Source organism: Haematobia irritans, chromosome 1, assembly GCF_050003625.1.
Source record: "Haematobia irritans isolate KBUSLIRL chromosome 1, ASM5000362v1, whole genome shotgun sequence".
Classification (NCBI taxonomy): Eukaryota; Metazoa; Arthropoda; class Insecta; order Diptera; family Muscidae; genus Haematobia; species Haematobia irritans.
The window spans coordinates 132,378,521-132,391,766 of record NC_134397.1 but is presented as its reverse complement, the minus strand read 5'-3'; the positions used below and the strand labels follow the sequence as shown (position 1 = coordinate 132,391,766).

Genomic DNA, 13,246 nt, shown 5'->3' with positions numbered 1-13,246 from the left:
AATTTTCTATAGAAATAAAACTTTGACAAAATTTTCTATAGAAATAAAATGTTGAAAAAATTTTGTATAGAAATAAAATTTTGACAAAATTTTTGTAAAGAAATAAAATTTTGACAAAATTTTCTATAGAAATAAAATTTTGACAAAATTTTCTATAGAAATAAAATTTTGACAAAATTTTCTATAGAAATATTTGTTTGGTAGATTTGTGGTAAGATTTTCTTCAAATGTTGGTAGATTTTTTTGACACGAGTGGTGACCGTGGTTACCACACATTGTTAAAGATCAAGCCTAATTTCCTCCTCTATAGCTACAAAAATGTAAAAATTATTAAAAATTGCTTGAGTGAAAAAGTCCCTAAATTGTGCCTCAAAGTCCCTACAAGTCCTACCTAATGTGCTTTACAGAATATCAGTTATTCCGGACGACAGTGCTCGTGCCGAACATATCCCATATATTGTGCACATTCCCAATAAACACAAACGTCTAAAAATTTCCATTTTTTTATTTCTTGCAATTGACCACGAACTTCGTTGCACAAATAAGTATTGAAAACCACATCCCAATAAACACAGGATGAGCGTTTTCCAAATGTAACAACTTTTCAGTTTGAGGGTAAATATAATTTTCAACATAAATTCAACTTGATTTGAAATAGCTCATCTTCAATAAATCTTCAAATTGTTTGCGAATTACTTTCAATTTGCCAAAATGTTGACGAAATCTTTGAAAAGTTGTTGAAGATAATATGAGAAAACTTTGACAAAACACTACCCTAAAATGCAACGAAAAAACCATGTGGTTTTCAATACTTATTTGTGCAACGAAGTTCGTGGTCAATTGCAAGAAATAAAAAAATGGAAAATTTTAGACAAATAACCAAATAGTTTATAAAAATAGGTAAGTGAAAATAAAAAATGAAATAAAACTTTAAGGAAGTCACTAAATGTATATATCTTTGCAGAAAACTAAAATTATGGATTCTACGTTCTTGAAAACATTAAAAAGCTGACCGATGAAAAAATGGTGGACAATTAACTGGAACTGCTTCAAAAAGTTTATAATAATTGGTACGTCAATATGAAAAATTAAATCAACACTTTAGAGAAGTCACTAAATTTAAATCTCTTTGCAGAAAACCAAAATCTTTGGATGCTACATTCTTGCAAACATTAAGAAGCTGACCAATGAAAAATGAGTGGCTTATCGACAAGAAAAAGTTTCCAGAAACATTACAAGTGCAACCAATTAAAATTGTTAAAAACAACAAATTGTTGAAATCAACAATTTCTGGATGAAAATGGGCATCACATCGTCAGTTTAATTCATATGCTATTATCAGTTTAAAATTGATATTTTGTGAATTCCTTCTGCTGGAAATCAATTCTAACAAGCGGTCCAGTACGTTCCTAATTTCAAATTGCCCGCATGTTAATAAATTTTAATGCTGTTTTATGACACCAAAAGGAAGGAAAACGAATTATCAATGCAAAAGTGTTTACTAATAATGTTTAAGATATTTAAAGTTTTGTTGTTTGTTTTTTTTTTTTTTTTGGTTCTTATTTGTTGATATGTTTAATAAGATTATTATTTATCAATTGGTATTTTAAAGTATTATGTAGTGTAGTGTATTATTATATATTTTATTTTGATGAAAATGAATAAATTATACAAAATTCATAGAATTTTGGCTTTGGCTTTCAATTTGAAGTGGGAATATCATTCATACAAATTTAGGTTGAAAAGTATTTGCAAAGATGTTAATTTTGAATTTGACTCGCATCGAAAATTGTTTGACAAATTATTGAGTAGCGATGCATTTCAATTTGAGGATAACACTTGAGATATTATTGCTAATGTGTTGAATTTCACTGTTGAGGGTAATGTCTGTTTTTTGTTGAGAACGCGATTTTCTCAACAATTTCTCAACTTGAATATTACCCTAATCCTTTGAAAAAATGTTTGAAAAATTGTTGAAATTTAGCATTTTTCAAACGTTTGTGTTTATTGGGATGGTTTTTTCGTTGCATTTTAGGGTAGTGTTTTGTCAAAGTTTTCTCATATTATCTTCAACAACTTTTCAAAGATTTCGTCAACATTTTGGCAAATTGGAAGTAATTCGCAAACAATTTGAAGATGTATTGAAGATGAGCTATTTCAAGTCAAGTTGAATTTATGTTGAAAATTATATTTACCCTCAAACTGAAAAGTTGTTGCATTTGAAAAACGCTCACCCTGTGTTTATTGGGTTATAATTTAAGTCCGAAGGCATAATCGATACTGCTGCATGTTTATGGGATCGATAACACATTTACCGATTATTTAGTCATCGCCGACAAGTCGTATCGATCCGACACACTGTAAGATTCTTTACAAACACCGACATTCCGTCCGGAATAACTGATACTCTGTAATGCGCTTTACAGACTATCAGTTATTCCGGACGGAATGTCGGTGTTTGTAAAGAATCTTACAGTGTGTCGAATCGATACGACTTGTTGGCGATGAATAAATAATCGGTAAATGTGTTATCGATCCCATAAACATGCAGCAGTATCGATTTTGCCTTCGGACTTAACTTATAATGTGCACAATATATGGGATATGTTCGATACGAGCACTGTCGTCCGGAATAACTGATAGTCTGTAAAGCTCATAAAGCGCATTAGAAAAATGCTCATCCTTGTGTTTGTTGGGTCTGTTGTAACTTGGTCACAATCAAAATTTGGACATATATTTCAAAATGAGTATGTTATAAATGTTATAATCAAATAAATAAAGCGATCGCAAAGGGAATATATTTTTTAAGCTATTTTCACATCCCTATGTTTTTTAAAGCCTTTGTTTATTCGTTTTTTATGAAATTTATTTTAATAATATATTTTGAAAAGAGTATGTTCAGTCATAGCATATTCCAATTAGGGGCGTTTAAATTATAAATTGACGTGGTTTGGAAGAAAACTTGATTTTTTGTATGGTGAAAACCAAGATATATTTAGGAAGGTAGTTTCAAGCTATCAGGTGATTACAATATTTTTTATTTGAGCAGAACTTTGATTTTCGGTATTTGCTTAATGACATAGGCGTAGCTAAAGGGGATTTATGGCTTTTCATCTCCCCCTACCAATGCATTTTATACCAAAAATTTTAAAGTTTTCAATTTGCTTTAAATTTATGACAGAAAAGTATCGAAATAAATTGTCCTAATAATTGATGGTAAGAAATACTTCAATTATTCTTGCGAACCTTAATGCGCTTTACAGATTATCAGTTATTGCGATTATCAGTCGGCGATGACTAAATAATCGGTAAATGTGTTATCGATCCCATAAACATGCAACAGTATCGATTATGCCTTCGGACTTAACTTATAATATGCACAATATATGGGATATGTTCGACACGAGCACTGTCGTCCGGAATAACTGATAGTCTGTAAAGCGCATTACAGACTATCAGTTATTCCGGACGGAATGTCGGTTTTTGTAAAGAATCTTATAGTGTGTCTGATCGATACGACTTGTCGGCGATGACTAAATAATCGGTAAATGTGTTATCGATCCCATAAACATGCACCAGTATCGATTGCGCCTTCGTACTTAAATTATAATGTGCACAATATATGGGATATGTTCGACACGAGCACTGTCGTCCGGAATAACTGATTGTCTGTAAAGCGCATTACAGTGTGTCGGATCGATACGACTTGTCGGCGATGACTAAATAATCGGTAAATGTATTATCGATCCCATAAACATGCGGCAGTATCGATTATCCCTTCCCTACAATATATATGATATGTTCGACACGAGCACTGTCGTCCGGAATAACTGATAGTCTATAAAGCGCATAATGCGCTTTACAGACTATCAGTTATTCCGGACGGAATGTCGGTGTTTGTAAAGAATCTTACAGTGTGTCGGATCGATACGACTTGTCGGCGATGACTAAATAATCGGTAAATGTGTTATCGATCCCATAAACATGCAGCAGTATCGATTATGCCTTCGGACTTAACTTATAATGTGCACAATATATGGGATATGTTCGACACGAGCACTGTCGTCCGGAATAACTGATAGTCTGTAAAGCGCATAAAGGGAAACATTTCAAACTCCAAAACATGCTTGGTGAGAACGCATTTATGGTAAAGTATTTTGAATAAAAACGCAACTCGATTATCATTTTGATTAGGCGAAGCTTTCAGAAATGTTTTGATCAGATGTTTCTTGATTTGACATATGAGAAACACAGTGAACATACCACTCTAGACGTAGACGTGTTTGTTTGAATTTTTGACGTGTCCAGCCAAAGATACTGATCCACTAAAATATTGAATAAATAAAATATCCCACCATATAGTGAACCTATCTGCAATAATGCTAAAGACTATTATTACATTATGTATATTTGTTGGGGTCAGTGTGAATGGCCAAAGAGTAGCTCCCGGTGTCCCACCACAGCACTATGTAAGATGTGATGTTTTCTTCTGAATTGAATTTTGTTGCGGAATGTTTAAAATTTTCTATGATTTTCCTTAATTTAGCAACAACCTGTTCAACACCAACAGCCTCCACATCCACAACACCAACAGCAATATCAACAAGTTCATCCTAATCAGCTGCCACCGGGAGTTAATCCACAACAATATGTAAGTTTAAATATCATAGTGGCAGTTCTATATCACTTTTCCTATGCATTTATAAGCAGCATCAACAGCAGCAACAAGCCCAATATCAACAACAACAGCAGATACCGGTTCACCAACAAGTACCAGTTCAACAGGTTCCAGTTCAACAGGTTCCAGTTCAACAAGTTCCAGTTCAACAAGTTCCAGTACAACAAGTCCCTGTGCCTCAACAACAAGGACATCCACAAGGACATGGTGCTGCGCATCATCACACAGGTCATGCAAATCATGGTCAAGTTCTGAATGCAGCAAATATTCAAAATGAGAAAGAGTAAGTGGCAAAATGAGCATTAAGAAATTCATATAGGAGCAATATGTGTTGGAATTTTATCTATCATTGGTCTGCATCTGCCTTACGATGAACAATTATGATATTTTTAACCTGATCCTGTCAGTTGACAAAACTTAAACTGTAGATGCTTTTAATAGTTTCGTTGTCATTTCGGTAAATCCGGGTAATCAATGAAACTATGGGAGAAATATGCAAGCTTCTCCTAATACTGAACCGATAAGGGATAAAGGTAAATACGTTTACGTGCTTATCATTTATAATACACCACAGAAAGTTTCACCTTCAATGTGTTAATAGTTTTTTGTTTTCCTATTTGTTTGTAAACGGCATAGATGTAAAACGATATCATATCACAAGTGGGCATTTCGAGTAAATAAAATCTTCATATTATCTTATCAAATTGCGAATTATTTTAACAGATAAACCTTTACCATAGTAATAAATGATTGTCCAGTTTTAACGGTGGCATACTTGGTTATAACAAAATATCGTTTTTTTTCAAAATTGAATTTCTAAAACTTCAACAGTCGGTCATTCGATGACCAAGATTACCGACAAGAATGAACATGTTATCAAGGAGGAAAAATCGGTCCCATTGTCTTAAAAACTAAATTGAGCAAATAATTGAAAGGAAATGAAATTGTGATATTCTTTTACACACATTCACGAAGGAAGAATAAATACTCACTCCCCCTTGAACATTGAAATTTTCGCGATAACTTTTTTATAATGATTAATTTTACTCAATTCATGTGTATGATATTAAGTTTGTTTTTGTTGATTTAAATACAATAACACGTAGTTAAAACTGTAAATGAGACTATACATCATATGCTGGACTAGATACCATATCGAATTTCCTTTTTTGCTTTATAACAAGTGTAATAACTCCTTACAATTAGCTTTAGAGGGTTAAACAGCACGCGTATCAATAAGCATCAGCTTCTAGAATCAAAGTGATTAGAATTTTTGCTGTTTACACAACTGAAAATATCTTTGTTTGATAGAAACGATATTGTATAAATAATACGACGCACAGTGGTATGGAATGAAAAAAATGAATGAAAAGTTTGTCATTTGTGATGGGGGAAAATATATGCAAAGTTGTTATGTTGTGAGGGTCTAAAATTATTTATTTATTTATTTACAACATATTATATAAAATAAATTAACATAATATAAAAAGAGGTGCCGGGTAACAAAGGGGTCCAAAATTAATATATTAAAAAAAGGAATGTTTAACTTGCACTAAAAATAAAATATTATTAACTTACTGTAGCTGCCTTTTATAAAAAAAAATCTTTATAAAATATGTTTGCTGCATTAAATGTTTCATAGAGCTGAAATGGTAACAACCTTTTTAAGTCTAAAGAGCTGTCCTAAGTTTTTGTTGTTATAGCAAATGGATATTCTTCACCTTATTCAGCATACAAAACTGCTACAAAGAAATATTTTTCATAATCTAACTGATTTCTACTATATGTCCTTATTAGCTCATTGAGTGGGATCTAATTACAGAAGTCCGGCAATGTCCGATTGTCAGTTTTGAAGGCGTTTAACTGTTCATTTTTCGTAACCCACGGAGACAGTAAAAATTATACTTTTACTTCGGATAAGCAATTTATATATAAAAAAACATAAAATACATAGATTATGTTTTGCTTAAGTAAATTAATAAAGATGCAATGATTTTTATCTTTTATATTGTTTTTGATTTTTTTTTTTTTTCAGACACATCCAAGAACATTTACACGTACCTATAGATACAAGTAAAATGTCTGAAGCTGAATTACAATTCCACTATTTTAAAATGCACGATTCTGATAACAATAACAAGTTGGATGGTTGTGAATTAATTAAGTCTTTAATCCATTGGCATGGTAAGTTCTGAAATAATTTGTTAATTGCACCTTTTCGGTACCACACTGTCTAATAGCAGCAAATTTCTAAGCTTCTTTTTTAAAACTAAAATAAAAATTGTATTTGTTGGATTTTTTACTTTCATATTACCCACCACGCATTAATTACCATCATTTGACATAAAATGCCACATATTTACGGAACATTTTGCGAAAAATATGTGTGTGATGCTTATGTGTACATCATTTATGTATGTGTGTTGGTATACATTTTCGCATTCGATATGGTGTATGGTCTATCGTAAACTGGTTAATGGTGGATCTCACATATAATAAATGGACTAATATGGACATCGTATGACGACATAACGACAAATACATGTGGATATAGAACAAGGAAATAAAGATGGTCATAATGATGGTCAACAGCCTCATGTGGAGGAAAAGATTTTCACAGATGAAGAACTGGTAGCTTTAATAGATCCCATCCTACAAATGGATGATTCTTCGAAAGATGGTTATATAGACTATCCAGAATTTATGAGGGCCCAACAGAAATCTCAACAGCAACAACAACAGCAGCAGCAGAAACAAACATAATTGGGGTGTTGTTTCCATTTCTTAGTGTCTTTTCACCTTCTTAATATGATTCTACTGTACAATTCTTGTTTCCCTCCTCTTAAAGAATCTCTCTTTTTCTACTTAACAATTCCAAATTGGTAACTCCATTTTTGTAAAATCTATTTTTATAAAATCTTTATTTCTTTAATAAGTTTTTAGGTTCTTTATCTACTTTTTTGAAACAAAAAAAATGTTAAAAAATGACTGATTTAATAAGAGCTCAGTTTAAGAAATTTTGAAAAAATATGTGCAATTGCCCAGACAACTGCATGACAAAAAAAAAAACGAACAAATAATTGAAAAATTAATAAAGAAAATGACATTTTAATAGAAGAAAACACACATATTAAGCGTTTTGGCCATAACATTTTTTTATAATCTTATTTGGTTATGGGATGCGCTGGTTACCTTAAAATGGCATCTAAAATTCATAAGACCGCACACACACATTCGAGTAATATTCATCATTACCTTTAAACCCATCTTTTAGTTGAAGAAGACAAGAGCAAGGAAAAGAAAGACGACGGTGGAACTGGAGAGAAGAATGGCACAACCTATACCGATGAAAATTTAGCCGATGTTATTGATTACGTTCTAAATAGCATGGACCTGAATAAAGATGGTTATGTGGATTACACGGAATACCGTAAGAGTGAAGCTGAATCTGCTAAAGGAAATAAGCAGTGAAATATTTTAACTATTTGTGCCAAATACTTTTTTATTAACCTTTTTTATTATTAGCCAATACTTTTGTTAACAAAAATCTTCATGACATATTATACACATTATTTTTTTTTAATAAAGTAAATAAATTGAAAGGTTTAAGTACATAGAATAAATTGAAAGGTAAAATTTCAGCCTATACATCATGCATAGACCAAGGAAGGTTCTTTATATTTAATTGGTCTATACAAGCACTGGCTGCTGTTTTTCAGCAGCATATTTTTTCAATTTGACGGCTCTTAGTATCCCCAACATGTCGAAAACAGTAGATTTCTATATCATAATCTCATCGGAAAAATGCAATTAAGCGTGCCCAATAAGGACTGTTCCAATGTATAAATATACGATATTGAAAAATATTGTTTTTAGATATGTACCGTTATTAATTCTCAATTTGTTTTAAATAGAGATGGCAAAATACATGTATTTTTTTAATTTTCACATAAGTCAGCAGTTTCGAAAATTATCTCGTATATGCAACAGAAACCACAATGTGCCTTCCCTTGCTATCATTTCAAAGTTCGAATTCACACCCATCGCTACCATAGATTCTTAAGTGCCATCATAACAATCGTCAAGCAAACAATTTTAATCAATCCTAGATTAAAATAGTTACCTTCACGAACTTTAAATGATCCTTGGGGCTATGAATCTCAATGTCTTCGCTATTTTTATAGTTTGTGTAGCTATCTACATCTTTTCCCGCGTAAAATTTTACAAAATTTTTGAGATTTTGGAATTGCATCAGGATTAAAAAAAAAAACGTTTTAAACGGAAATAATTAAAACTGAGTTTTTGCACATTTCGCCTTTGTTTAGAAATACTAAATTAATGTCGGGGTGATGGTATAGAGGCAACTGTTATAACAGGTTGGCTGATAAGTCCCCGGTCTGATACATAGATGGCATCGTTAGTATTAAATGCATATTATTTTTATATAGTACCAACCTTCAAATGATTCGTGTCAAAATTTGACGTCTGTAAGTCAATTAGTTTGTGGGATAGAGCGTCTTTTGTGAAGCAACTTTTGTTATTGTGAAAAAAATGCAAAAAAGGAATTTCGTGTTTTGATAAAATACTGTTTTCTGAAGGGAAAAAATACGGTGGAAGCAAAAACTTGGCTTGATGAGTTTCCGGACTCTGCCCCAGGGAAAACAACAATAATTGATTGGCATGCAAAATTCAAGCGTGGTGAAATGAGCGCGGAGGACGGTGAACGCAGTGGACGCCCGAAAGAGGTGGTTACCGACGAAAACATCAAAAAAATCCACAAAATGATTTTGAATGACCGTAAAATGAAGTTGATCGAGATAGCAGAGACCTTAAAGATATCAACGGAACGTGTTGATCATATCATTCATCAATATTTGGATATGCGGAAGCTCTGTGCAAAATGGGTGCCGCGCGAGCTCACATTTGACCTAAAACAACAACGTGTTGATGATTCTGAGTGGTGTTTGCAGCTGTTAACTCGTAATACACCTGGGTTTTCCGTCGATATGTAACAATGGATGAAACATGGCTCCATCACTACACTCCTGAGTCCAATCGACAGTCGGCAGAGCGGACAGCGACCGGTAACCGTCTCCGAAGCGTGGAAAGACTCAAAAGTCCGCTGGCAATGAGAATCCAAGAGTGATTGTCGAAAAACCTATGCACCCACAAAGAGTGACTCTTTGGTGCGGTTTATGGGCTGGCGGCATCATCGGGCCGTATTTTTTCCAAATTGAGGCCGGTCAGGCAGTTACTGTGAATGGTGTTCGCTATCGTGAGATGATAACTAACTTTTTATGGCCCGAATTGGAAGATATGGATGTGGACGATATGTGGTTTCAGCAGGACGGTGCCACTTGTCACACAGCTAATGAAACAATGGCTCTTTTGCGCAACAAATTCAAAGGCCGTGTTATCTCACGTAATGGCGATGTCAATTGGCCGCAAAGATCATGTGATTTGACACCGTTGGACTTTTTTCTTTGGTGTTATTTGAAAGAAAAGGTGTACGTCGATAAGCCAGCAACAATTCAAGAGCTAAAGGATGAGATAATTCGGCACATTAACGGCATAGAACCTCCATTATGCCTCAGCGTCATCGAAAATTTGGACCATCGGATGAAGGTGTGCCACCGAGGTCGCGGCGCTCATTTGGCCGATATTTTGTTCCATACATAATTGAGTAATACCAATATATCATAATAAAATAAAATTACAATAATTTCCTAAATAGTTTGTGTTTTATTCAAAATCAACATCGGCCCTTGAAATTGTAACTGTTTATATATTTAGATCCTATTGAATTGTGGCAGGTATTAAGGTCGCATTATCGCGCTAAAATTGTCATTTTTCACGGTTACTTTTCTGTAAAGTAAAATAAAATATTTCAATTGTTTTATATCATTCTTCTTACAGTTATAATAAAATTTGCCAAAGAAAAGTTATTCTGCTTTTACCGAGTTATTTAATACTCACCTTAACACAAAAAAACAAGCTTGTTGGTGAAGAATAGCAGCCAGGCCACCTTTCATCTCTATTAAGTTACTTTTATTTTAAAATTCGGTTAAAATAAATAGTCTATATAATGTTTATCCAATTAGTTGTTACAAACTACCAGCCTTGTAAAAACTTCTCTAAAAGTGGTGGCCTGCGCTAGGAAACCAGATTTTGTCTTTAATCAAGAAAATCAATTGATTACATAATTGTCAATTGAAATTGCTCCAATCACGAAAACCGTGATATCAATTCCCAGCAAAAACTAGGTAACCACATATCATTACAATTTGCATTACCAGTAGTGTCATTAAACGTTGCATTTCATTGCGACGAGTTATAATAACTAACATAGAATGACAATAATAAATACTTCTCTGTAATGCTCTCATATAAATGTTTGTCCGATTGGGAAAATATCCACATATTCCTTGTAAAACCGCCACTGCTAAGTCGAAAACTTGTACAAATTGCCTATATTTTGTAATGCCTCTATGTGTATTTGCGGAAATGGTACTATTGTCATAGGCTGCGGCTTAGCTCGCCGGACGGGCAGGTTCTTCTTCCGCTGAGGACATACAAATTACTTTTAGTACCATATAAATTCAAAATTCAAAAATATAACTGCCACTCTAAATGAAAACAACAAAATAATGATATGTAAATGAATCGGGATTGGATGCCTTTTTCCCTTTTGACCGTTACGATATTTTTTTAAATTCAATCGTCTGTTTAAATTTCGGCCAACGACTGAGACCAAGGTGATATTGTCTCGAATGGCTGCCCACCCCGTATGACTTCACAGTCATCCTTGGTATTTTCCATGCCATATTTATGAAAATACCCCAAACATGAATTAGTCTATCTCTAACCCACTGTTACATTTTCAGCCTTTTAGTATTTATACTAAACACATGTTGATTTCTCTACTTTTCACATTAATACAATTTTTATTAAATCAGTATAAGTATTTATAATGAAATATAAACAAATTAATAATTATAACATCTTTTATTTTTAATTACATAAATAATATTAGTTTATTTTTGAATAGTTTTTCATATAATTTAACAATATTCAAACATTTTACATTATTAATATTAATGTAATTGTTTAAAATTTTTGTTTAAATATATGAATGGATATATATTTATTGTTACTATTTATCGTTTTTATTATTTTGTTGACTATTTATTTTTGAGATTTACTTTAAAAAGAATTCTGTTATAAAGATGACTTTATTAAATTTGCCAAAAATCATATTTATAAACAAATTAGAATGAAAATTATGGATTTTAAATTGGTTTATTAATTGTGTTAAATTATTTTTTTTTTTTTAAATAGCAACAAATAATTTTATGTGTTTTGTTCAATAGAGTATTCAATGATCGATTATTGTTTTAATATTTTTAATTCAGGCCTAAAAGAATCATATTTATTATACACAATTTTAGACAATTTTACATTGAGATTTTTTTATATATATATATATATATTTTTTTTTTAATTAGACAAAAAAAATATTAATCTTATAACATATTTTATATCTATATCTATATTTTTTTGTTTTTGATTTTGTAAATTTCATGTATAGTTGTATATTTTAACCAAATGTTTTATTTGACAAATTGTATACATATTTTTTTTGCATGACTCATATATAAAAAAAAAATATTTTAAAGTAATTTAAAATAGAATAGTAGTTTAGTAAATCTTTCCTTTTTTTGTTTAGAATTTCAGTATATCCTTCATGTATATAGTAGTTTTAATTTTAGTATATAGTTTTAGTTATTCTTTTTTTGGTATCTCAGTTGTGATTTTTAAAATATACGATTATTAAGTGGTAAGTACTTTTTTTTAACAGCACAGACAACAAATATGTTGTAGTGCTTTCAATATATGGAAACAATTATGGCCGCGTCTGTCTCCAAGAATTTCCATATATGAGAGCACTACGAAGTTAATGGAACAATAGGACACAGGACTAAAGTTGTTTGATTTTTTTTTTTTGTTCAGCCTTAAAATATGTTAGTTTTCTTTACCTTATTTTTCTTTCATACAATTTAACAGCATTTATCACAAAACCTGCATGTATCAAAAAAGCTTCTGTTATTTCCAAGCTCAATTTACCAGTGGAGCTTTCGAGCGACTTGCCAGCCATCTAATTCTGAAATCTGCCTCCACGTGTTGTCGTCACTTCAACACGTGGGGTACATGCTGGTGTGAAGATGGCGTGGTTTTCTATTCATTTGTCCTATTCGAATAAAATAAACGAATTATCAACCTAAGTTGAAACTACAGGCAAAGTTATGAAAATACAACCCTTAAATGCTGAGATCGTAGTGAAACTATATTTTCTCTAAAATTCTATATAATTTTTATCGGATTTCACTCCTTGTAATTTTTGAAATCCCATAGAAAATATATTTGGGGAGATGCCCCAAACGATTTGCCACATGTATTTAACCAATTTGATGCAATATCCATCAACACTTAATAATGTACAAAAAAAACGTAGACTATTAATCGATTTTGTAAACTTATCTGTGTTATTTATACCACATCTTCTGTCAA

The 13,246-nt window shown here is 31.9% G+C and overlaps 1 protein-coding gene and 2 long non-coding RNA genes across 5 annotated transcripts; 2 read left to right on the top strand and 1 right to left on the bottom strand.

Annotated features, from left to right (window-relative positions):
- The first annotated feature begins 721 nt into the window (after positions 1-721).
- Positions 722-1,338, top strand: LOC142242033 (uncharacterized). Its single transcript, XR_012723926.1, has 3 exons — positions 722-900; positions 965-1,070; positions 1,136-1,338. It is a non-coding gene; the product is annotated as an uncharacterized LOC142242033 (long non-coding RNA).
- A 2,907-nt stretch (positions 1,339-4,245) lies between these two features.
- On the top strand, positions 4,246-8,287 carry LOC142221824 (uncharacterized). 3 transcript variants are annotated; one of them, XM_075291658.1, is made up of 5 exons: positions 4,246-4,469; positions 4,547-4,651; positions 4,708-4,961; positions 6,714-6,862; positions 7,953-8,287. In XM_075291658.1, the coding sequence occupies exons 1-5, from the start codon at positions 4,380-4,382 to the stop codon at positions 8,147-8,149; spliced, it is 795 nt and encodes a 264-aa protein (XP_075147773.1). In that variant the 5' UTR covers positions 4,246-4,379; the 3' UTR covers positions 8,150-8,287. The 3 variants fall into 3 exon arrangements, with proteins under 3 accessions (XP_075147773.1, XP_075147771.1, XP_075147772.1); XM_075291656.1 differs by lacking the exon at positions 7,953-8,287 and adding an exon at positions 7,233-7,804; XM_075291657.1 differs by lacking the exon at positions 7,953-8,287 and adding an exon at positions 7,233-7,804 and having other exon boundaries at positions 4,252-4,469; positions 4,711-4,961.
- A 2,113-nt stretch (positions 8,288-10,400) lies between these two features.
- On the bottom strand, positions 10,401-10,823 carry LOC142242030 (uncharacterized). Its single transcript, XR_012723924.1, has 2 exons — positions 10,655-10,823; positions 10,401-10,543 (listed from the first exon to the last, which is right to left on the bottom strand). It is a non-coding gene; the product is annotated as an uncharacterized LOC142242030 (long non-coding RNA).
- Between the last annotated feature and the right edge of the window lie 2,423 nt (positions 10,824-13,246).